The following is a 26701-nucleotide window of genomic DNA, read 5'->3' as shown; positions in this document are numbered from 1 at the left end:
TTAACAGGTAAAAAAGACTTTGTTTTTCTGTCAATCCCTCTCGTGACCACGACCACTTTCCAAACCCATAATTCATCTGGAATAAGATTTCAATGACAATGTGTCATTAGCTAAGTAAAGGCATTCACAGCTTGACTAGAGATAATTATAGGGCCACTCAAATCAGTTCGAGAACAGAATGTCACTGGAACGCTAATGACACACATCTAGCGTTTGAAGACAATCGCTTTGAGGAGTTCACATTTGACAGAGAACACACCTTTGCATTTGTTGTCTTGTGCTTGAAGGATGTGCACTGCCATAGGTAAATCATTAGAGCAAATCTCTCTAATCCCTTGCATGTATCTGATGGATTGCTAAGAGATCTTTCTCTTTTAAACTCCACGATGAAGAGACTCTAGTTGCTATTAGTGGTCCTTTGTGTGATTATGCGAGGGCCCCTTGGTTTTCTTGATTTCCATTAAGCCCTTCAGGACAGGTTTTTCAGGTGGGAAAGCATCTGCAAATATTTAGGAACCCATAAGTGACATACAGTATGCAGAGAAATCAGAGCTATGAATACTCGCTGACACTTTTATTTTATTAAATGAGAAGAACAGCAGCTGTTCAGTTATGATGTGTTTTTATAAAGGGATAGTTCACCCACATTTTTTTTATTCTGTCATCATTAAGCCTACTTACCTTCAAGTTGTTTCAAACCTGTATGAATTTATATTTTCTGCTGAATACAAAAGAAGATATTTTTAAGATTGAAGGTCATGTTAATGCGCCCCATTGACTTCCATAGTATTTGTATTCCTCCATATGTCAATGGGGTTTCTTTTTTACCTCTTTTATCTCTTTTTTTATATATTTTGTGTTCAGCAGAAGAAAGAAATTCATGGTGCTCAATGTTTACACTTTTGGGTAAAATACTGTCAGGGTTCTCCTTCTGTCACTTCGGTCCAGTTCATTTCTTGATTTTGTGACAGAGCTCTGACACTCCCGCGTTGTCTCGTCTTTGTCTGTGCACGGTTACGAACGTGCTCGAGCCGTGCACTCAATTGTCTACGTGGCGTGCCTTGTTACAAGTGCGGCGCATGGTGTTTGGATCCCGACAGGTCGGTCTAGTTTGGTTTTCGGTTCTGTTGTCAGTGCACAATGAGCTTTCGCTCGTTCTCGTGCGCTCTGTCTTGTCACGTGAGCTTGCGGTTTCGAGTTCGCTCGAGCCGCACGCTCTTCCGTCTGCGTGCGTTGTTGTGTCGTGTGTAGCACGCGGTTGGTGTTTACATCGGCCGTGTGCTTTCATGTCATGTTTTGTCTTGTGCTGTGTAGCACACAGTTTGTTTTATAAACTGGCTGTGTGCTTTCATGTTGTCATGTTTTGTGTGAACACGTGGCTTATGAGTGTTTTCATTAGCTGCGTGTTCATATAGTTTTGTGTGAGCACATGGCTTGTGATTTGTTTTACTGGCCATGTGCTTGTGTTTTGTCATGTTTGGTGTTAGCACATGGCTTGTCGTGTGTTTCCTTGTGCCATGTGCTCTCCTGTCAATTGTCTAACCCCGCCCACCTTGTTACCTGATTATTGATTAATTTGCCCCACCTGTCCTCCCTGCTGGTTCCTTGTAATTTTTCCGTGTTACCCTTGTGTGTTCTTCCTGTGGTTAATCTAGTCAACTCAAGTTAAGGTTTCCTCCCTTGGGGTAGTTTTTGCTTGTTCATGTTTTGTTTTTGTATACTTCGGCTAATAAAACCCATTCTTCTGCATTTGAGTCCTCGCCTCATCTCCTCAATCCTCCTCAAGTAGTCAATGAACAAAACTGGATTAAGAACATGTTTTTTTATTCTAAATAAAATAAAAAACGTACACACTTAGGCCTACTGTGTTAAAAAAATGTTTGTTGGTAATAAGTTTCTATACAGCATGTAAACTCATGTGTGTGTGGTACTTAGCAATTCAATTTTGGCAGTATGTGAATCTCCTCAAATAGCTAATGTCGCTATGTTGCAGTGGCTGCTAAAAAGGTTATTGATCATTTTTACTCAAAAATCTAAAACTACTAGCCTATGTGAAAAACACATGAGAAATTTCAAAGGGACCCTGGCTAGAAAATCAAACACTGTCTAGTAGGTATTTGCTAAGAAACGCATTTTGCTACTGTTAAAAAGGTATAGCTGAATTCGGAACAGCACTAGCATGCTACTCCTACTATTTTCACCATATATTTCTAGTACTATGAATATGTATGAAACCCAGACATATACAGTACATCCAGCATGTTGTCATTGTCACGTGACCTACTGGTGTCATTCACAAATCCTCTCCCCTAGCCTCATGGGATAGTAAAGTGTTCACTGTTTTATGAATATTGTGAATGAAAACATCTTGTCACATACTGTTTTTCGCCTACTGGAATACAATGACAGTGTGTCTTTTGGACTGTAGCGTCTAATATTTCACGAGTTCACACTTACGAATGATCAGAGAGTAAAGGTTTATGCGTATTTGGCGTGCTGTCCGGGGGGAGGGCTCCGAGCTCGGAATTTGGGCCCGAACCCAGAGTACTCCCCCCGTTTCTGGTTAGGAAGATAGCCATGCAAGTGTGAGGAGATGGGGTGGTGGAGGGATGCTGAAAACTGTCGAGGAATAAGGGTGAGTTGACTGTGAATATTTATAGGCTTTACTCATGCTGATTGAGTGGATCTGTTGATTACTGATTGATGACAGCTGGTTGGAGTTACTTGATTGCTTGATCATTAGAACGTGTTCCTCCCGAACCTTGTTAATAAAACATCATTTCACGAGTTCACACTTACGAATGATCAGAGAGTAAAGGTTTATGCGTATTTGGCGTGCTGTCCGGGGGGAGGGCTCCGAGCTCGGAATTTGGGCCCGAACCCAGAGTACTCCCCAAAAAGCTAAGTGAGCAAAAGGACAGCCGCCAGTTTAAAGACCCCCCGAAAAGAGCGTAGAGATTGGCGGGCTGGCATTTCAAGGAAGAGCCTGGTTGTTTGGCCAGGAGAGCTCTCGCAGCGTCCGACGGGGGTTCAATATGTAAAGTCTTGGGCGGGTAAGTTCAGCAGGCATGCGGGAAGGCAAGTATGGATGTTCGAACGGGAGGGTACTTGTGGCAATTGTCACGGCATCGGAACGGGTAAGCCTCGTCGGAAAAGAGAAAACGCAAATGCTTGACTGGAAGAGTTTGCTGCGTCCACTGGGTGATTAAAACTCGCAGGACAGAGAAAGAGGAGACGAAGTCGCCTGGCCTGGGGAACTCTTGTTGTGTCCGCTGGGAGATCAATACTCGCTGGACAGAGGAGGAGGAGACATATGCTCGACCGGGAAGGCTCTCGCTGTGTCCGCTGGGAGATCAATACTCGCTGGACGGAGAAAGAGAAGACTTGGATGCTTGACCGGAAAGGTTCTCGCTGTGTCCGCTGGGAGATCAATACTCGCTGGACGGAGAAAGAGAAGACTTGGATGCTTGACCGGAAAGGTTCTCGCTGTGTCCGCTGGGAGATCAATACTTGCTGGACGGAGAAAGAGGAGACAAGTTTGGCTGGAGAGGCTCTCGCTGTGTCCGCTGGGAGATCAATACTCGCTGGACGGGAGAAGACCTATATGCTCGACGTACAGGGCAATACTCACTATAATTTTTTTTTTTTTTTTTTTTTTTTTTTTTTACTCTGAGGGTTTGGTGGGCTTTTTTAATGTGGAATCGGTTGGTTCTGATGTAGCTTTGGAAGGCGTCTGAGGACCATCTTCCAAGAGTTTGGATCTGCTGCTGAGAGAGGCCTTTTTGAGCTGCTGAGGTTGCTGCCCCGATGCGGAAGGAATGGCTGGAGAAATTCTCTGCCAGGATGCCTGATTGTTGGAGAACGGATTTGAGGTGCTTTTGGAACCAAAAGCGTGTCACAGGTTTGTTGGAGTCGTCCACGAAGAGGGGTTCGAGATGGGATTTAGCCTGAGAGTTTCTCAGTTGGAGGTATGCCAGTATGGTTTGGTATGGTTGAATTGGTGATGAAAGGTTGAAAATGTATATAAAATGACCTTTTTTGGTTTGATCTGTTTTGCTTTGTTTTATCAAAAAGGAGATTGTTTCGCTGTCAAGTACTGATAGGTCTGAGATGCTTGGGTGGACTTTTGGGTCAAATCGGGAAGTGATAGCCAGTTCCGAGCATCTGAGGAAACCAAAAAAGGCTAAAATAAACATGGCATCGAGCGTGCGAGAGGTGTTAAGGGATTGGTAGCCTGTGCGCAGGGTATAAATACATTTAGTGAGAATATCTAACGTGATGGGATGTCTTGTGTCCGGGCGGGTGGGCTGGGATCGTTGGATGCCTTTAATTAGGAGGGAGGTTTGAGAATTATTAATTTCCGGGGAGGGGGTGCCATGTATCAATTTGTGAAAAAATTGGATGCCGCTCAGGTAGCCTTTGATGGACCCAACTTGGAGGCCCTTAACGCTGTTGAGGTAAGAGATGAAGGAGGTTATTGAAAGGAGAGAAAAATCAGGGAATGGTGTGTTTTAAGTGGGAAGTTTTAAAACATTTCCATGCGGTCACGTAGGATTGAAGAGTTCTGGGAGAAACTGCTTGAAGAATGGTGTCGAGCGATGTGTCGAGGAGGGATTTTAACGAGTGGGTTACGGGAATATTAATTCCGAATAATGAGGTACTGGAGTTGGGAATTTGTCCGCCTCTGGAGCCAGCGTCCTGAATTTCTGAAACATAAAGCGAGACAGAGAGTCAGCGATTTGATTTTTTGACCCAGGGATATGTTTAGCGATTAAAATAAATTGATCACACGCTGAAATCCAGATTAGACGTCTTAAAAGTGGCATCAGTGTGGGTGAGTGGGAACGGCCTTTATTAATGCATTGGACTGTAGCTTCGTTGTCGCAATGCACTAAGATACTGCTAGCAGTCCATTCCTTTCCCCACAGGAAGGCTGCTACTACGAGAGGGTAAAGCTCGAAGAGTGCGGACGACTGTAGAGTGTCCTGGATTTGGGGGGGCCATGGAGACGCGAACCAGCGACCTTGGCAAAACCCCCCGAAGCCGACTGAGGGGGCTGCATCTGTAAATAGCTGGATGTCGATGGGGGATGAAACTAGGTTCTTATAAAAAAAAGACAGGCCGTTCCACTGATTAAGGAAAGTTATCCATAGCCTGAGCTCGTCTCGGCACGCTGCAGTTAGGGAAATAAGATCCTCTAGCGCGTGCACTGAAGATGCGAGAGAGAGGAGATGAGAAATGAAAGGGCGTCCTTGTGGAATGATGCGCATGGCGAAGTTTAGGTGGCCGAGCAGGGATAGGAGTTCGCGTTTGGAACACTTTGAATGGTCTACGAGGGTAGATGAGATGAGAATTATTCTGTCGATTTTTTCCTTGGGCAGGGAGGCCTGGTATTTAACTGAATCTAAGTTAATGCCGAGGAACTCGATGGATGTGGCGGGACCCATGTTTTTTTCTTGGGCGATGGGGATTCCGAGCTCGGAAAAAACTCTTTGAACTGTGAGAATATGAGCGGCTGGAATGGCACTGGAAGGCGAAATGATTAGAAAATAGTCTAGCAGGTGAATGAGGTGAGGAATTGCGTAGTTGTTTGACAAGATCCAGCAAACAGCTTCGGATAGCATGTCAAAAATTTTGGGGCTGCTTTTGCATCCAAAAGTTAAACGAACGGCAAAATAGAATTTCCCTTGCCAGCGCACTCCGAATAAGTGCCATGAATCAGGGTGGATGGGCATCACTTTGAAAGCTGAGGTGATGTCAATTTTTGCGAGCCAAGCGCCCCGACCCACGATTTTTATTAGGTCGACTGCGTGATCTACGTCATGGTATTTGAGAGAAAATTCGTCAAGTGGGATCAGGCTGTTAATGCTTGGGAAAAATGAATTATGCGGAGCTGACAGATCAACTATGAGACGTTTCTTACCTGAAAACTTTCTCGTAGCCACGCCAATGGGGCTGATGCGAAAAACTTTAAATGGAGGATCGTCAAAAGGGCCAATCATAAAGCCTGAATCGACTTCTTTTTTAATCAGGTAATCTACTACGTCGGGCTCGGCGAGAGCCGATTGGAGATTATCGCAGATGACGTTTTGGGAGAGCGGGCAAACCACTCCAGGTTTAAAACCATGTTGGAGGCCGGAAAGCAGATATTCAGTAAAGTCGGAGTCCGGGTGGTGAGCTAGTTCGATAGAAAGGCGAGAAATATTCACGGGAGTCGATAAATAATTTTTGGATTTTTTTATTGACATCTTTAAACACGGGGCATACAGGACGGGCATGGGCGCCGCCGCAGAAACTGCATATGTGCAAGTATCGACAACGCTGCCTGGTGCACTTGCCAGCGTTAAAATTGTTGCAAGGCTGTTTGCTATCCGTAGAAGCTCTGGAGCTGAAATCGGCATCGTGGGGATTTGCGTTGATGGTTGCCGGTCTTGGTACATAACTGGTGGATTTAACTGGTGCTGTGTTTGAGCAAGGGGGAATGGAGGGGTTAACTTGTGGGCATGATATGGTGGAATGAGCTACTGACCTGCAGACCGCGCAAGAAATGTTCCTGCAGCCAAGGAATACTCTGCTGTGAAGGTCGGTGTCGAGTGCACCCCAGTAAGGGCACTGGTTCCACTGGGAAACTCTAACAGCGCATTTTGCCGAGAAGAGTTTGTGGTAGGTATAAAAGTGCCCTCCCCCGTAAGACAACGCGAGCTCGGCGATGAGCGCTAAATAGTCGTTCAGTTCGCGCCGCCTATGAGGGAATGCTGAACAAATGACTTCTGTGAAATGGCTGAAAGCGATGGAGAATTCAGAAAACGAAAGTAAACGTGATGAATGCATGTTTTGATTTTTTTAAAGTCACTGAAAAATCCCCGCAGTCCAACTGGCGGTTAGAATCGGACACGGGGAGCAGAGAAAGTAAATGTGAAAGGTCTATGTCTGCACCTGCCAGGATCTGTGCTCGGATGTTGTGGGCCACTGGTGGAGGCTCCAGAGCGACGGCGTTTTGTGGGACAGGCATCGGTGTAGCTGTAAAAAGAGAATAGTTCGATTTTACGTTTAAGAGAGAGCTGAAAGGGAGAGAAGCCGGGGCTGCGACTATCGGCGGAGGCAGCCTCACGCTTAAATCGGCCTGAGGGGCTTGGGGAGGGAAATTGAAAGAAACATGAGGGGGAAAAGGAGGATATGAATGAGAAGTGTGAGCCTCAGTTACAAGCGGAGGCAGCCTCGCGCTTGCTTGGGCTGCAGACCACTGAAAAGGGGAGGAGTTAGCAGTAGTCGCGGGAAGATGACTGAAAGGCCGGGCCTGCGCCGCTAGCGAAGGCAGCCTCACGCTAGCGTCTGCTACGGGAGCCGGAGGCCACTGCAAAGGAAAAGAGTTGGAAATAGCGGGAGGAAAAAGCTGGGAGGCTGGGGGTGGGCCGGCGGGCCCAGCTGTGTAAGGCGCTACGGCGGGAAGCGCCGCGGTGTAAAGCTGAGCTGAGGCGGGAGGCGAGTGAGGGCTCGCAGCGGTGGCATCTGGGGCGCGGCCCAGGCTCGCTGAAGGCCTGGTACTGCGGGCTGATGCACGCCGAAAAGCGGATCTTGAATGAGGAGGAGACGGTGTCTGGCGAGGCGGATTCGGGGCCTCCCGGGTTTTTCTCAGCCTGCTGGCTGCCGTGGAAGCTGGGGTGGACTTGGGAGAGAGATTGGATGACTGCAAGGTGACGTACAGATTGTACAATTGCGCTTTGTTCATCCTGCGTGAAGGCTGAATATCAGAATTCATCAGCGCTTGTCTCAGACTCATGACTGTCCACTTTCCAATGGGTGGAATCGTGGGTACGGCCGAATGATAGGAGGATGCCGGGGAGAAAGCTGGAGTCCTCGCTGGTGGAGGTGAGGGCAGGCCTCGGCGTCTTGGCGTGCGGGGGGTTGCTTGTGCAGACCGGCGCCCGCGAGATGAAGCCTGGGGCTCGGAGGCGATATCAGGCGGAGAAGAAGTGGTCCTAGGGCCGGCTGATGGCGGCGGAGGAACCGGAGAGCGGTTGAGCTCGTCATCGGACGGTGAACGTTGCATTTGAGACATCGTTTGCAGAAACGGAGAACCAAATGCTGAAAACTGTCGAGGAATAAGGGTGAGTTGACTGTGAATATTTATAGGCTTTACTCATGCTGATTGAGTGGATCTGTTGATTACTGATTGATGACAGCTGGTTGGAGTTACTTGATTGCTTGATCATTAGAACGTGTTCCTCCCGAACCTTGTTAATAAAACATCATTTCTGTCAACAAAAAACTGTTAAACTGGGGTTTAACTGTTGGCATTCAGTTATGAGACATCTAAACATTGTTGTGGTTATCGCTATACACTTTTAAGAGTGGCTGGATTCACTTCATTAAATGTGGTTGTCATTCCCAAACCTTTGGCCTACTTCACCTGTGCTTTGAAAAGCTGAGGTAACTTTTGGAACAGAGTTACAGAGTGGACCTACAATTTTCAGAAAAACATGAAATAGTGGTTTATCCTGCACATCTGTCTAGACTGTGTTATGTAAGACTGTTATCATAGCGTAAGCCTGTGCTAATCTTAGCGGCGGAGCTAACAACTCCAGTGGTTTTTAAAGGCTTAAAGCTCTTTAGCAACAGTAATTTGTGGGTTTTTTGTATTATAGTCCTTATTCTACGTGTTGTTTTGACAGGACAATATGGATAGATGTTGGGTATTTCCCTCATAAAGTTCAGCACTTTCTTTTAGCAAACCGTAATAGTCTTGACAAACACTGTTATTGTCTCATTTCAGGGCCGCAGGAAATGATTACAGTACCTGTTGCATCTCACCGGTACATGCTTGCTTGTCTCACGGTGAGTGATTTTATTTAACGCGTATTAATTTTGTTTGCTTCACTGGTTAGCGTGCGTCATTTAGCTTTCAAATGAAGTTTGCAGCTGTGCTCACATGCTAGCTAAATGTCTCCCTCACTCTTGCATATCATATTAAAAAAAGAGTCATAGCACATATTGGCAGAAGTTCATACAAGCGCATTAGCCTACTAAACAAGATGACTTAAGAAAAATGAGTGGCGTTTAGAATTATTATTACCAGGGTAGCCAACTTTTGAGTTTACAATAAGTGTATTGGGATTGTCAAAACATTTGGTAAACATAATTTAATTAATGTAGGCCTACTGTATATCTGTGGGTTTGCTGAAACACATTTTTGAGGCTTACAATGTTTTTCCACCATCTTGAATGGGTTTGTGTACCATTTTTCTGTGACAACAACAGTGGTGGCTGAATCTTCATTAAAATTGACTCTCATTATATTCACACTCAAAAAAATTAACCTAATGAATTTTTTTGAGTTTGACGCTGAATCTTAATAATACATTTTCCGACTAGGACGGCAAACAAGAATTGAGGCAATATCTAAGACAACGCTCTTACATATTGACAAACTTTCAAAAGTTTGGGGTCAGTAAAAGGTGTTTTTTTATATAAATGAATTATTTTATTCAGCAAGGATGCAGTAAATTGATTCTATAGATTTCTTCTGAATGTTCAATTCATTTTCTATTCTATTCTCTAATTAAATTATTTGAAACTTTTGAATGGGAGTGTATACAATCATTGATACATACCCCAAATTATATTACAGTGCCAGAAAAGTTTTAAATAATGATGAATCCGGTCATAGCCTTTTCCTGAAATCATAATGAAGTGCTGTGACCATAAACATGTACTCAACCCATAATGTGCATTCATTGATGTGCTTGGCCCTGTAATTGCTGCTTGCAGCTGTATTATTAGGCATATACCCGTTTATTATGTTTTCATGCTTAACATTTTTGCATTTGCACTTTTCCCCCAAGTTTTGGAATCCAGTTGTGTCCTTAAGATATCGCTAAACTAAATCCAGGAATTCTGGCATTGAGGTGGAGACTTACGGCAGCTCTCATCAATAATGACTTCAGAATAGCGTTACAATACAGAGACATCAGTCTAAGCAGGACAGTTTCAAGTGACAACATGTAAAAGTCAGATTCAACAGTGTACCTACAAAAATTCCAGCATACAGGGAACTGACAAGCTGTGTGAAGCTATTGGAGATGCAGGACTTTGACAGATGTGTAAGTCAGCTTTTGAGACATCATGCATGTCAGTTTGTATGTTTTAGGATCAGGGTGTGTAAGGGGAAGTACATTCATTTTATTCCTACAAATCCCCTCTTGAAAAATCATGTTTCGTTGGATGTTTCTTCAAAAGAAACAAGACAGTCTTTTGATCATGATTGCACTGATCATTTTTGACCCTATATAGAGACAGTGTCAGTGTCGGCAAAATTGCTTTGAGTTGGAAGTGGTTAGTGAAATGCATGTTCTCAGCCACCGGGACATTATTTTCCCCACTCATTGCCACGGCTGAACTGTTGGCTAACGTTCCCTGTCCTGTTTCCAAGAAAAGGTTTTTTAGAGCGTTATTATGATGCAAAACATTAAAAAAAAAATTATATTCACTGACAAAAATTGAGTGGTGTTTTCCCATGCCAAATTCATCACCACAATGCTATGGGGTGTTCTGGCTGTTTGCAAGGGTTTCTATGTGGTTTCTAAGGTGTTCAACATGGTTTTGACCATTGCTGTGTGGTTGCTAGGTGATTGCTTACTGTCAAAAGAACTGGAAGAAACTGAGAAAAAGCAAGCATTGCTAGTAAAATAAAAACACAATTTTCTAAATAAAAGTGTAAATATATATATATAATTCATGATTAATCACATATAACAAAATATGTGTGTGTATACAAACTTTTATGTTATATGAGATTAATTGACAGCACTAAAAAAATATGAAAACAAGAAAAGTAAAAAGTAAAAAAGCATGAATAAAATAATAAAAGTAAAAAACAGGTTGTTGCTTACTGGCCAAAAAGAACCAGGATTTTTATTTTTTATTTTTATTATTATTATTATTTTTATTTAATCTTATTTTATTTTATCTAAGCTTATTTTATTTTATTTTATCTAAGCTTATTTTTTTTAAATAATTAAAGTAAATATTGTGAATAAAATTAAACTTAAAAAATATGTTTAAATAATATATTTAACATAAATAACAATAATCGCAGTAATATAAATAACATTAATCAAGTAAAAAGTAAAAAAAAGTATAAACAGAAGTAAAACCTAAAAAAACTAGAACAACTCTATAATCAAACCCTCATGGACCTATCAGGCATTAAACAGAGCGTTCCAGTATCGACTCCTAAATGGATTCAGGACAGGCTTCTCAGTGAACATCCTCTTGTTCTGCACTGACAGATCATTGCAGGGATCAGTTCACATTGCCGAAGTCTCTAGACGGCCCCGAATGCCAAACCGCTCTTCAATCCTCACCAGCCTATCCACCGCTGCGTTCACTGGCCAACAGATCAAATCCTCTGAATGAGTCCATTTAGCCGAAGCGGAGGATGGCGTCACCAATCAGGAAGGGCTTTCCAGATCCAATTTACCATAATTCTCAAATTGTGCCATGTGAAAGAATAAGAAGCCTACAGCCATTTTATTTCTGTGTGCCTCTGAGATCATTACTAAAAAATCTCTATAATACAGTACAAGAGCAAATGTCTAGTCTAGTACAGTAAACTGTGATAGGCCTAAATGAATAGCTTAGTTGTCCTGATGTGAACCAACTCGATTTACAGGTTTTTTTTAAAATTCAAATCACAATTTAAAAGTGATTTTGGTTTGCAAAGTGAAAGTTCCCCGGAACGTGCAGGTATTTCTACATCAAGGTATTTTCTACCATCAGTACTTGTTGTCACACTCACAGTACAGTATTTTGCATTTGCCTAAATAATTTTTTCCTATGCCATGCAAATCCATACTTTTTATGTATTCTACAGAAGACAAAAAGAGGACGATGACCAAAGAGGATTTGAATGAGACATTTCACCCTTGTGTTGTCTTAAAGTTGCCCTCGCTGTAAACCCCAACGGTGCAATTAACCAAATGAAATGAGTTTATTCCACTCAAATACTACTGAAAGTTCCTTGTACTTAATAGAAAAAAGTTAAGTGAACTCAATAACTGATTATATTGCACTGAATGAGTGAAAATAAGGAGAACAAAAATGGTTTTTGCACAAGATTACCATCGGGAGAGATTATGTTAGTGTTATGTTGGGATTAATAGGCATTTATGTTATGTTTCTGAAGGTTACCATTGTAATGGAAGGTAGAGGTCAAGGAAGGACTGCAAAATTGACATCGTGCAATTTTGAAAAACTCTCATGTGACCTACAGCGTCAGCTTCACATATAAATCCTCTCCCGTGGCCTCATGGGAAAGTAAAGTGTCCATTGCACGCGCACAGAATCTCACCGGCAGTAGTAGGTTATCTGGGTCTCTTTTGCCAACTGTGTTTTTAATACTATATATGCATACATAGGGTCTACTGCTCATTACTGTTTTTCACATACTATATAGTAAGGAAGTATTCGATTTTGGACGGAACAAATGTTAAAGATTTTGTGTATGTGTAGTCTTGCTTTCTTGTTTATTACAACTCGTGTTTATTGAATATCCGTCAAGCAGCTCATTCTTGGTCACGCTTGTTGTGACAGATATTATTATTATTAGTCTACTACTTTTTTTTATCAGGAGAAACATGAGAACCTTGCCCTAATTTGACAGAATTGAAACAAATGAAGAATAAATGAATTCAAAATGGTAAAAAGAAGACCAAAAAATGAGTCGTTGTTATAGAAGCTGATACAAACATAATGAACAGTCCATCTAAAGATAACTTCTCAGAACATGTTGAAAAGTTGCTCAAAATAATTAATTAGTTTGAGTAGGACAAACTTAAATTAAACAAATTAGTTCAGTCAAATTAACTTTTATGAGTATTTAGCACTTTCTTTTTCTTTCAAGTTCACAGAACTGATATATTTTAAGTAAACTGAACTGTTTCATTGTTTTGAGTTTTATGAAATTATTTCTTTTAATTTAGATGAACTTAAGTTTAACTGAAACGGCTGGGATGTCTATTTCCCAGCATGCTTTGCTGATGGCACTCGAAAGGGAGAGTAAATGCTAAAATTAAGTGTAATAAGATTTTTTTTGTGTGTGTGTGCAAGATTAATGTTAAGTGGGAGATTTAGCAGTGATTAATGTTTTGTTATGCTCATTTAGAAGAATTTCTGTTAATGTTGGTTTTAGGATAGTTACCATCATGGTGACAAGTGGTGCATGCATATTGATTTGAGAGCAAATAATCACTTTATATTGTTGCACTCGCACAGCAAGTGCTTCTGTATAACATGTAACATGCATATATGTTAACAATATAGCATGTTAGTGGATTAGCTTGTTAAAGCTAGCTAAGTTTATACTAATAAAAGTGTTCACATTGAGATTACATGAAAGTTTTAAGTTAATTGTATGAATTAGTGTACTCAAACATTTCAAGTTAAGAACAATTAAAATATATAAGTACAAAATAAAAATCTGCTAGTTCTGCTTACTTAAACTTTGAATTTGCATATTTTTTTCTTCTTATTTCGGGTTTATAACTTTACATATTATGTAAATGAATATTAATAGTGTTTCTACAAATAACTGTATCCTGAAAATGGATGCAAATAAATACGATACATTTTATTTTTAAATATTATTATCTGGTGTTTCTATGTGAATAAAGACAACTATAAGTCATAGGTTCAATTCCCACTGTACACTTTGGACAAAAGTCTTGTGAAAGTCATAAATGGCTCAACAAACGCAGTTTGCATGTAATAGTTTTATTATGGATAAAGAGTGAAAGAAATGACAGATAAGCAAACTCTTAAGGTAATAAATTCCTCCTCACTCTACTCTATTTAGAAATAAATATTGCATGCAGAAAGAATAAAGTGATTTGGTCTGATAAGTTCCTAAAAGCAATAACAGGAGCACTTGTTTCATCCTCAGTTTCAGCTCTTATTCTGATGCCTTCCCTAGTAATTTCAGCTCTTTTGTTGCTTGAGAAAGGAAAGACGATCTCTTTGAAAGACTGGGAATGAAACAAAACTCAGGGGCCCCGTGGGGCCCAAAGGTAATGCGGCTTCTAAATGGACAATAGAGGCTTTTATAAGGAGAATCACACAGACGGTCTTGTTCTTGTTTTACTTCTTTGTCTCTTCAATCTGTTCAACTTCACTGGATTCGTCCACCACTTTACCATTGATCATGGTTTGCGTTACCACCTTCACTATCTTACGGGTACGAACGTCAGGCTCCTCTGTGGATAGAAAGACAGAGACAGAGAGAGATGTTAGCGATATGCCAGATTCCTTTCGCTCTGTGTTGCCGTGGACGGCTCTGTTATGAGAGGCTGCTCTGTTTGGCAGTGTTTAATGTGTCATTAGTTTTCAGTCACAGCCGCTGTGGAGCCCAGGTGAGAGGACAAACGCACTCCCAGAACATTCCAGAGCCACGCTCGGATATCTGACCAATGTTTACCCAACAGTTCAAGATAGCTTAAAGTATACTTGAGCATCAGACTCGCTATCACACTGCTGCCGAATATCAGTCTTTCTGCTGAAAGGGGGCCTTTGTATGGAAGCTTGTTTCAGCCACTGAATAAAAAAATTAAAAAGGTAATTGCAACTTTTTAATCTCGTAATTGCAAGAAAAAAAGACAGACTTGCGAGTAAAAAAGTCGAATTTACCAAAAAAAGGTCAAAATTACGAGGAAAAAAAAAGTCACAATTGGGAGAAAAAAAGTCACAATTATCTTTTACATTTCTTTATTCCGTGGCAGAAACAAGCGTCCATACATTTGTGTTTTTTCCCCCTAATAAAAAACCTTCATAACCATCATCCAAATGTCTCCGCTTTTTATACCTTATCTTATGTTTTGTGATGTTTGTCAGTAAAAAAAATCGTAATATGTTGTCCTGTTACCATCATTTTCTATTGTAAACAACACTGTAGTTTCATGACTTGAGGAAAAGACATCCATTTCTGTGTTTTGGCTGTAGGCATGAGGCGGCAGGTACAACAGCACGGGTGTGATATTGCTTATAGCAATTTTATTATGGCAATATTTGTTAGAGCTATGCAAATTTTCTCAAATGTTTGTTGACTGCAAGATTAGTTTGTGCATATTTGTTGTAGTGTTTGCTGAATGTAGCGTGTGACAGTGCAGTACTCACTCTTGGGGGGTGGAGGAGGAGGAATCTCTTTAACCCTGTGAAATAAAACAAGAAACATTAATTAAGCATCAAAACAATCATTAAGCTGCAAAAATCACAGAAAACAATGTCAGTGTCACAAAAAACACCAGCATACGGCTGACATTACGGTGAGTAAATAATGACAATTTTCTAAGGCTGTCAAAATAAACGTGTTCATTTTGCGATTATTTTGAGCAGATTTAAAAAAAAATACACCATTAACGCAACATCCGCTTTTTCCTGGCATCCTTTGGCTGTGTTGCATTATATAGTCACGCTATCATTCATCCAAGTGCTGTTAAACCATTCAAGCGCGATAAGAGGGTTCACTCACTTGAAACATAACATACTATTTTGAGTTTCTGTTTATTAAACCATTCTTCTTCATTGTATTAACTCAAATTTTTTATTACAACGAACTCAAAATTAAGGCAACAAGGTAACTTGCTTTTTTAAGTTAAACCAACATTTTTTTTACAGTGTAGACTGCAAAAAAAATGGATGTAGCGCCTGTGACGTCACCCACAGGTTTCTGAAGAGCATTTTTGAAGTCCAAAGTATATTAGAAAATGGGCAAAGAGGCGGGATTAGCTGAGGTGACGGCTAACAGTGGCCACGCCCTTAATTATGCAGAACTTTAAGGCTTAATATAATTTAAACGGATGGGTTATAAAATAATTCACCCCCCTAACAGTTTTTATGAAGGGCAAAATTAACTATATAGACCAAAACCACTTTTACCAGGCTGTAAAAAAAAAAGTTCTGCTGTAAAGTTGGGCATATTAACATGGGGCGTACATGGGATTGACTCTCTTTTGGAGCCTGTCTCTAGCAGACAGTCGATGAATTGCAGTTTAAGTCACATCTGTGTTGGATTCAAAAGAGAGACCGGAAGGTTGCCGCTTGGTTTGAACGGTCAAAAACAATTTCTGTCCTCATTTTGTATCCTCACCCTCATCCTTTGAAGAGTACAGCCTTAAATTAGTTTCAAAAGTCTTCATTGAGCATAAAGAGTTGTGAGAGAATTGGATGCGTGTCAGATCCGCGTCATGTGCGCCAGCTCTTAAAGTGACAGCATCCTAATAAACCTGATGTCTGTGATTAATGTTATTCAGAGAACAAAAGACAAAGAGAAAATCACTCGCTGCTCTAGACTAAATAACTTTTGTAGCTTTAATAAGGATAATATTAAATTTTATGCATATACAATGTATAGTTTATGTGAAGATGTTTTATGTTCTCTTAAATTAAAAGTTGTTATATATTTTTTAAAGTCTATTAAATGTTAAAAAAAAGATGCCATTAAACAAAAAAGTATTTATGTTGTTTCTACATCAATTTGAAAATGTAATGTGAAGTTATTACAATTTAGAAATATTATATTAATATGCGATTAATCGTGATTAATTACAGAAAATGTGTGATTAATGATTTTTTTAATCGATTGACAGCACTACAAGTTAAGCTATCAGAGGCCGTTGCGCTCACGTTTCCTCGCCCTCCAGCAGCCGCCTGTAGGTGGCGATCTCCATCTCCAGGTTCTGCTTGATGCGCAGGAGCTGCTCGTAGTCCGTCTTGTTGCGCTGCATGTCCAGACGCAGCTGCGACAGGCTTTCCTCCATCTGGACCAGGGTCGTCTGCAGTCGCTCCATCTCCAGGGTGTACTTCTGCCCCGTCTCACCCAGGTTACCCTCCAGAGCCGACACCTGTCAGGGAGGTTACAAGGGGATTGTTAGTTGAAGCCTTATAAAGAGTTGGTTAGCACACACACATTAACACATGGAGCAGTGGTGGTCAAGTGGGAATTGGAATCCTGTTTCCATTTCTTTCCCCAAACACTTTGTGTCTTCCCTCTATTATCAAGCGAATTAAAAAAGAATGTATAATTAATTAAAATGAAAAATGAATCAACTAAAAACTAATTAAAAATAAAAATTAAAAAGTTTAAAATTAAAAATGGATTAAAAGTCAGAAGTGCGATATATAAACTCTGACTTAATAACTCGCAATTGCTAGTTTATATCCCACAATTCTGAAGAAAAATTGCGATAAAAAAGTCAGAATTGTGAGATAAAAAGAATAAAAAAAAAATATATTTTTTTTTATATTCTGTGGCGGAAACAAGCTTGCATTCACCAGTTCTGCTCTGGAATTATAGGTAATATTTCCGTTGGAAAATTGAGCAAAAGCAGACAATATTTTGTCTAAAATATGACACAATATTAACTTCATATTTATTACACTGTTGTGTAAAATCAGTATTACGTTTGCACTCGTCCAATTCGGGACAAAAACAGCACTCGTATGATATTCCACTCTTTACTCGTGTGATATTGCTTAACTATATGATATCATATCATATATAAATATGATATGAAACTCATATGGGGCATTTTTGTCCTGATATCTTGAATTTGCATTATAGTCTCCATCACACAGTTGCCCTGCTTCATATTCGTCACCAAACTAAAAACAAAATTTGGTATGAAAGTTAAGATGACATACTAAATATTAAATGAGTTTTCCCCATAACTAATTAAATTAACACATTAAATCAACAGCCCTAACATATATATATATATATATATATATATATATATATATATATATATATATATATATATATATATATATATATATATATATATATATATATATATATATATATATATTGCTTAGCTGTATACATTTGGTCGCACATAATATTTAATGCTTGGTTTCAAAAGGAATCGTTGCATGATGTAAATTGTTACATCCCAAAATACATGTAAATGTGGGTATGTGGGTTTGTGTTTGGAGAATAACTACCATGGAAATGAAGCTATTCCATCAGTAAATTCATAAATACTATTTATTTTACATGTAATCTTGTAATTATGTTTAAACTGCCAACCACCGGTTAGTGATAAGGTGAACCGTCCAGACAATGAGGCTTCTTTAACTTCTGCTCACATGCTGATGAGGAGTGAACCGTGTACAGGCCACTATTCCTGCAAAACTTTAATACACGATCTGCTTTCATTGTCCTTTTGTGCTCCATAGAGGAAAGAAAGTCATACGGGTTTGGACAGAATTAAGGCATTAAAAGTAGGCTATGGCTCAATGCACCTACTTTCACCCTTAAAATATAACAGTACCAGCAGAGAAACTACAAAACAACCCCCATGTGAACTCACATGTTGGCTTATTTACACAAGCGTGACCTGTTGATAGCTACTACATCTGAGATGCTGGGAGTGATCCTGGACTGGCAAGAGACTCAAAGGTCATGAAAACAAGCAAACCTGTTTCTGATTGACCGTTCTGATGGAAAAGCTCCTCTTTGGAGATCTAAGAGAGTGCTACTTTTAGTAGGGTTTCGACATAATCCAACAACAAACTGTGTCTGTGCTTCTTGCATCGCACATTTGACTCGTGAAAGTAAGTAATGGCATGTGATGGAGCATTTATGGCCTGGGTCATTCAAATAGCCTCGACATAAAGGGCAGGGTTTCACTTTCCAGTGGTAAGCTGTAACTGTATCTGCATTGGCCACGGCTCTAGAAGTTCACTCAGGGAACAGAAATGGTGCTTAAAAGGTTCCTCCTGCCTGGTTCTGACCTGTTTGTGAAGGCTCTCCAGTTCCACTTCCAGTGTCTGCAGAAAGCGCTGCCTCTCGGTGAGTTCACTCTGAGACCCTCTCAGCGCTTCGTTACTCTCACGCACCTGCATATGCACCATCTCCAGCTATACACACACATACACAGGGAAATGGGTTACAAAAGTGTTCGGTGTTCAAGACCACCATGCAACAGTCCAAAGTGATATATCCTGCTGAAGGTTTGTTGCAGTGCAGCACCAATTCAGGTATAATAACATGGTACCATTTACCATAAAGATGATTACCATATTCATTTTCGAATTTTATGACATACATTCAAATAACACCATGGTTTCATATCCAAAAGTATTTTTGAAGTACTTGATGTAAATATCCTGGTTAAACATACCAAAAATGTCAAGCTACCAAGTCATAAAAACATGGTAATCCACTGTATTTTTAAATTAACGTATGAAAATTTCATGGTTTCAATTACAAGCTTATTGATTATTGGTTTCATACACAAAAAAATATATCATGGTTTTTTTTTATATCCAAAAAACATGTTAATACCACAGTATTTTTGAAGTACCTTAAAATACAGTAGGCTATATACTGTACCATAGTTCACATGTATGTGAAAATTCCATATATAAAAAAAACAACATGGTAACACTTAAAGCACCATATGTAAATACTATGGTTACACGTACCAAAAATACCATGGTATTACAATAGTTTCATGTCCAAAGGTATTTTGGAAGTACCTTGAAGTACCATATAAATACCATGCTTTAGCTTAAAAAAAACATGGTAATATCACAATATTTTTGAAGTACCTTAAAATAACTCGTAAATACCATAGTCAACATGTATAAAAAAAAAACCTTGATTTGGTTCCATATTAAAAAACATGGTAATAACAGTATTTTCTAAACACCATACGTAAATACTATGGTTACACATACCAAAAATAACATGGTATTGCAATAGTTTAAAATTGGAAGTACCTTGAAGTACTAAATGCATAGCTTACAAATAAACATGATATTAAATTGGCTCCATATTCGAAAAACATGGTAATAATACCACAGTATTTTTGAAGTACTGTAGCTTGCCTTCAACTCTGACGACGATGTGAATCGAAAAGGTTTTGTCTTTGCATTTGGCCTCTAAAAATCATACCTTACCTTCACTTTCTAAAAATATCATCATATTACCATGGTAATATCATAGTATTTTAAAATACTTTGGACTAACATGTAAATACCATGCTTTAGTGTACAAAAATACCATATACCATTAAACCAGTACAAAAGCACATGGTTGTACCAAGGTGTTTTTGTAAGTGAAATGATATCTGGGTCTATAGGAAACTCTAAATGGGGGCTGACAGACAAGGTACTGTTTATGACCCTGTTCCCGTGGGAGCACCAACCTTTTTACGGTACCAGTGCTCAGCTTCCTCCTTGTTCTTCTGGACAATGCCTTCATACTGAAACCTGAGGTCGGAGAGAACCGTCCCCAGCTCTGGCCCACGGGCCGCATCCACCTCCACACTGACTTCCTCTTGAGCAACCCGGGCCCTCAGGCTGTCCAACTCCTGCAGAGACAGAGGGAAAATAATGAGACAATCATAGAGACAAGGATGTGGCACGAGTCACGACTAAACAAATTGTGGGATAATATTCCGTGGAACTAATAACAACTGTTAGTCTTGGACTAATGAGACATTAAACAAGTTTGAGTCTGTTAAATGTGCGCATTTTGTGTTTGAACATTGGGTTGTGGTTTGTGTGGTGATTTGAGACTGCAGAGTGAATTTGGGGAATTTGATACCACATGGTGGCACACGGTGGGTAGAAGTTACTTCATTATTAAGTTCTTCTCTATGAATATTTAATAGAGTTGATCTTATGTTACTCACAAAGGGAGCATGCAATGCGCCTCTCACAAAAAAAAGCCAAACACTCCAGATATATTTTGAATATTCTACAACCATGACACCACACCCTTCTGTCCAAATATACCCTGTATATAAAGTGTACAGTATGCGTGAGAAAGTATGAGAATGGTACTGTACTTCCTGAATATTATTTATTTTCTATGTCAATGTGCCAGCGACAATTAAGGCTTAAAATGTACTTTATGCAAGTACAACAAACACATATTATTTCTGAATGTAATTCACAACAAAACCTAACGGCCATTATCACAGACTGTTATTTAGTACTTTTCTTTTTCATATCCACTATTGTCATTTGCTGAGCAAGTTAGTTAAACTAGACATGTGTATAGCTAGCTATACCTGAATACCTTAATCTGGTTTAACGGCACATATCTTTAATGGTAACTCTATTGCCCTACAAGTACTGGGACTTGTTACTTTCAAAGAATTCAAGTATTAGTATTTGTACTGCTGCTTTGCACTTGGAATTTGCTGGCCAAGTATTTGCATCTTTGTGTATTTGTGTAAAGCAAGTTTCAGCATTTGACTTCAAGCCAGGAGGTTAGCTACGAGCCACATCTTAGATTTCATTTGACAAAAGAACCACATGGATTGGGTTACAAGTGATTCCTTGTCCTTGTCTATCAAAGACAACAGAGGTCACCGCTTGACACTCTTCAAGGGTTTGAGACAAGCCTGTCACAGAGGTAACCATCCATTTCTCCATGAACGTATGCAGAAAAATGGGCTTTGCATTAACAGAAAGTTGAAAGGAACGGAAAACCATTGAACTTTGGACTGGCTCACGTCCAACTCTTAATGTACACTAACATGCCACCCCTAGTCTAACCAGTTTGTAGACTGTGGAGAAGCAGTTGCTTCTCTATAAGGTGCAGGACTCGTCACTGTTTCCACGTCCTTACCTCCTCATGATTCTTCTTCAGGAAGTAGAGTTCCTCTTTCAGGCTGTCCAGGTCTCCACGGAGCGAGGCGATGATCTGGTCATGGTCTGACTTGGCTTTCTTCAGGGCCACACAGTCCCGCTCCACCGACTGACACATCGCGCTCTCCGTCTCCCATCTGCAAGCACACATCCAGTACATTTCTCCTCAAGTTCCTCGACAGGTGTTCAGAAGAGGTTTTGAGAGGTGCGGGCACTCACTTGATTCTGAAATCATCTGCAGCCAGCTTGGCATTATCGATCTCAAGCATGATCCGGGCGTTCTCCAGGGTCTTCTTCCTTAACTGTAAGGTACAGCATGAGAAGATGAACGCCTTCATCTCAAACACATTATTGAAAGCACACATAAAATTATTATAGTGAGAGTGTAATTAACCATTACGCATGGCACAATTACAACTAGGGGTATCCAATCCTGCTCCTGGAAAGTCACCTTCACACAGGGTTTGGGTGCTTCTCAATATTCAAATGGATGTGTTTCCTTGGTCTAGCCTGTGACTCGGAAACCAATCAAAGTTAGTCAACTTGAAGGACATCTCAATTCTCTAATTGCACCGCAAGGAGGCGAGGAGCGAGGAGTGGGAAGTGAGGAAGCTTCCAGAGTAACTATAAGCGAGGATGTACATGTGTCTCCTACAGTCTTTCTTGTCAAAAAACCTGATGCATTTATGAATTCTCCTTCACATCTGCCTCAATCATTTTAATTAGTGTTTTACCTTTGCAGTTTATATAAACCAACATCTCACATATTTCAACAGGCATCTTGCTTTATTACGGTATTATTTATTATGAATTTCTAAACCAAACATTAACAAAAGAAAGTGCAGATCCCTTGAGCATGATGACGCTTTGAAGTGACGCTTGAGTGATCAAGAATATTCCAATATACAAATAGGCTTTCCTTCAATGAATCTGTCCTCATTTCCTTTCCTTGCATCCCAAGGGGAGTGGAGTTAGGAAGTGAGGATAAGAAATGAGAAGCACCCCTCGTCTCCACCCCTAATTAAACACAGCCGAACCAGCTAATCAAGGTCTTTAGGATCACTCAAAACCTTCGGGCATGTGTGTTGGAGCGGGTAGAAACAAAACCCTGGGGGAAGGTGCCCCTCCAGGAACAGGATTGGACAGTCCTGACATAGACGTCACACATGGATGAACTCAGTCAGGATTATGTCGCTTTTCTAAAGGGACACAATGGTGAGGGGAACTTAATTCACCAGTTCATGGTGCTGTTTGAACTTACAAAGTAGAGTACCATTGGGGAACCGGCCGAGTGTTTCAACCATTAAACAACCCCTTCTACAAAGCTATTTATTCAGATTTAAGTATAAGGTACTTTCCTTCTTTGTTAAAAGGTAACTGTTTAGTCTGACGGTAGGTAATCATTTAACTATGTCTGTCTGTAATGGCTAATGATCACAAACATTTTTGAGCAGACGTTCAGAGCATGTGTATACCTAGCCATGCTAGCAAACTCAGTTTTTATGGAGTTCAAAAGGCCTTGAGGGAATTGTCCACTTACTTCCTGTTCTAGGGCATGGGCTTGGGCCATCATGGAATCAATATCGTGGCCTTTCGGCACACGGTCCAGCATCAGTTGTTTGATCCTCAGCTCCAGGTCAGCGTTGGACTTCTCCAGAGTGCGAACCTTGTCTAGGTAGTTGGCCAGTCGGCTGTTGAGGCTTTGCATGGCCTCTTTCTCATTGGTGCTGTTACCATGAAGGCCGTTGTTGGACAGGTTGCTCAGACCGTTCAGATCTGACATGCTCAATGAGGACGAGCGAGACAGGGGCTTGGAGGCAGCGAACGAGACGGAGGCTTTGGACCGGGCTCGTCCGCTGTCCCTCAGGGACATGCTGGAGAACGAGGGCTGCCGGCCCAGAGAGAAACTCCGTACTGAGAAACTGGACGACATGACCTCTGAAAGGAGAAGTATTACAGTATGTCACACCCGAATGCTCAGTATTTTTGATGAATGCCTATCACCAAAAAGTTAAATAACATCCTTGTAAAATATCACTATATAAGAAATGGATTGCACAGCATTGTTTAATTTAAAGATACACTTCCACTACATCAAAATGTACACTAAGGTATACAACAGTACATGTAATGTGTGCTTTTAGGATAAAAATATGCCCAAAACCTCCATCATAGCCAGAAACCTTTTGCTGAAAAAAAAAAAAAAACTAGTAACAACATTATGCAAAGAAAATCATATTTGGTGTAGAAGAACATCACACATCTCCACCTAACCTCAAGACTTCCAGCTTGCAAATGCTCTTCATATGGACTTTTCAAACCAAGAATTTTCCATTGCTCCCCCATGCTGGATTTTACATCTAGAAGTAAACGTCCAAACTCAGTAAAAAATGACTTCTCAACTCTGGGCCGCTTAAGAGAGTTGGTTCACACCTTTCTAATCCATTTATCTCCTGTCACAAAGTGATATCCGTCTGACAGCCTGCTTCTGTAAAAGAGCTCTGGGCCGAGCAAGTTTTTCATGCTGATCTGGGACCAGAATCCAACTCAGTAATGTCAGGGGTGAATCTGACACATAAATGTCTGGTTATATTTCACCATAAAATATTGTGCATATGTATAAAATATAAGACCATTTTGCAATGAGTGTGTGTGTGTATATAATTTATTTATTAACTTTTTTTTTTCTTTCAAATAAGTAATGTTCAAATCATATAAGGCCATACGGTTCAAATGTTCCTTACATTCTTTTTTTTAATTTCTTTTATTTTTATTTTGGGGTGAAATATATCTCAGATCAGTAGCAGAAACTGAACCAATAATGAGGAAACAAGTACCCAGTCCAACTATAGCAATAGACATCAGTTGTTTTAAAATACTTCTGTTGAAATGCTTGAACAAACTTTTAACTGTTTATGTTTTCTACTTAGTGAAATATTAAGGGCATCAAGCAATGCACAAAACTTCACTGAACGATAAAGATCACATGACATGTAAATGGACACTCTATTATTATTTTATGTTGGCACATCAAACAATGAACCTTCTGCAAATGTGAGGTTTGTATAACACTAGATATCAATTAAAAAGGAAACTTTCTCAAACCATGCACCCAATAAAATTTGGAATTACAGTCACTTATCATTTCTTCAATTTAAATCTATGTAAGTTAATATTAATACAAGTACCACATTTAATGTGAATCACAACATATACAGTAGTCAACATTTGAAGTGGATCAAAACCTTTCATCAAATTTATACATGAATTTAGAATAATACTTTGCTGAACGACTTTGCTGAACTTTTTTGATCCACTTCAAATGTTGACTACTGTATAATTCCAAAGTCCAAATATATAGTATTAAAATTAAAAGTGTATTTATACATGGCTATTTTTTAAGAGAATAAGTTTAAGAAGAGTCATACCTGTTGAACGGCTCCTGTGGTGAGGGATGTGTAGAGCGTTAAGCTGTGGTCAGTTCCTAACGGTGTCCTCATATAGAGCTCAGGGCGGGGGGCGGGGCTTACAGCACCTGAACACCTGTGGGCGGAGTCAACCCGACTCTCTCATGCAGTTCTTCACATCACTGTTACTCAAGACACCAGAGATCATGGCATGAAATATTCAACAGGTTTCTGATGTAACATGAACAAAGAGAAAGAAAAAAAACAAAGGCTGCTCTATGCGCCTGCAGGACAAGATCTATGAGCCAGAACAGTGTTTACTATACTATATTATACTATGCTTATCTCTCTGATATAGATCTGAAGGATAGCCTATCTTTTCAGTACTTTACTTATCAAACTGTGCTCTGCTGAACTAAAATGATGGTCTGGCCTAATTTACAGGGACTACGTTCACACAGAAAAATGAATATGGCTGTCCTGTATTTGTGCGCTTTATTAAAATAAAAAATTAGGTCATTATTTATTCACCCTCTTGATGTTTCAAAGCTGTATGACTTAAGATATCTTGAAGAAGTAATCAAACCATTTTGGTTTCCATTAACATCCACTGCTTGGAAAAAAAGAAGAAAAAAAAACACTGAGACATTTCACAAAATGTCTTCTTTGGTTTGTATTATTACAAACCTGCAAGTTTTGAACAGGAATCGTGGTTAAAAATCAAGCTTTGAACAGTTATCATATTGCAAAACAAAGCTATTTTCCAGCAGGGAAGAACCACTCGCCTTTTCTGAAAGTTTGCAATAAATATAGGCTATAGGATACGCACAGTCCGATTAAGTCAAGCTGCTCTGGTTAACACCTCTTAAATGTGCACAACTCCAGTGTAATCCTTCACTCAAACTGTGCCATGGGAACGGGAGCCGAGTAGCAAACAGAGATCTTTTGTGTCCGCTCTGAACACAATGAAGGATCCAGATCGGGACTCTCTGGACTCTCAGATGGCACCACGATTGATTCGATTCACACATCCATGTGTGGTTCAGGTTACATGTTGCCTAGTCCATTTCCTACGTGCCTGTAAACACACATTGGACGTTCACCGCAGTGACATTCCTGATCCTCTCACTCACACCGAGGTTCAGGGTTTCTGTATAGTTAAGAGCAACGGTGAAAGGAGAGGTTTGGTTCAGTACAGTATATATTTTTACATGATCTTAAGCGTTGGGTGTGTAATTAATTAAGTAATCGGATTACTCTAATTGAATTACTTTCCCCTTGAAACAGAATAGTAAGGGATTACTTCTGGTGTAATTGCATTAAATACTGCTAGACTATAGACAATATATCTATATAAAACTACAGTGGATTTAACATCAAAATTTAATGTATATGTTTTTGATGTACCTTCTCCCTTTAAAATACTTTGGCCAGTTGAAGAATAATTCATGCAGTTGTATATTGTTTATTTAAAATAGTTAAAAGTGTACTTTCCTGTGTATCCTTGTGTTGTTCAACTGGTCAAGGTTGATATGGATTTAGAAAATAATTAGTAATAATCCAATACTTTTCAGAGAGATTAGTATAGTATAGATAGTAATTGATTACTTTTTTAGAGTAACTTACCCAACACTGCA

The 26701-nt window shown here is 39.9% G+C and overlaps 1 protein-coding gene and 1 long non-coding RNA gene across 3 annotated transcripts; one reads left to right on the top strand and one right to left on the bottom strand.

Annotated features, from left to right (window-relative positions):
* The first annotated feature begins 962 nt into the window (after nt 1-962).
* Nucleotides 963-11992, top strand: LOC306991491. The gene is made up of 3 exons (XR_013796111.1): nt 963-1100; nt 8774-8835; nt 11873-11992. It is a non-coding gene; the product is annotated as an uncharacterized lncRNA (long non-coding RNA).
* A 1746-nt stretch (nt 11993-13738) lies between these two features.
* On the bottom strand, nt 13739-26102 carry LOC306991479 (keratin, type I cytoskeletal 18). 2 transcript variants are annotated; one of them, XM_079599356.1, is made up of 10 exons: nt 25927-26102; nt 25086-25246; nt 23198-23595; nt 21877-21959; nt 21638-21794; nt 20205-20369; nt 18787-18912; nt 16675-16892; nt 15166-15200; nt 13739-14249 (listed from the first exon to the last, which is right to left on the bottom strand). In XM_079599356.1, exons 3-10 carry the CDS (start codon nt 23588-23590, stop codon nt 14134-14136), a joined length of 1293 nt encoding a protein of 430 aa, XP_079455482.1. In that variant the 5' UTR covers nt 23591-23595; nt 25086-25246; nt 25927-26102; the 3' UTR covers nt 13739-14133. The 2 variants fall into 2 exon arrangements, with proteins under 2 accessions (XP_079455482.1, XP_079455483.1); XM_079599357.1 differs by lacking the exon at nt 25927-26102 and adding an exon at nt 25596-25613 and having other exon boundaries at nt 25086-25200.
* Nucleotides 26103-26701: the final 599 nt, after the last annotated feature.

Source organism: Phoxinus phoxinus (genome assembly GCF_949152265.1).
Source record: "Phoxinus phoxinus genome assembly, chromosome: 23".
Classification (NCBI taxonomy): domain Eukaryota; kingdom Metazoa; phylum Chordata; class Actinopteri; order Cypriniformes; family Leuciscidae; genus Phoxinus; species Phoxinus phoxinus.
The sequence above is the reverse complement of the archived record's forward strand: the minus strand, read 5'-3'. Positions and strand labels throughout refer to the sequence as shown.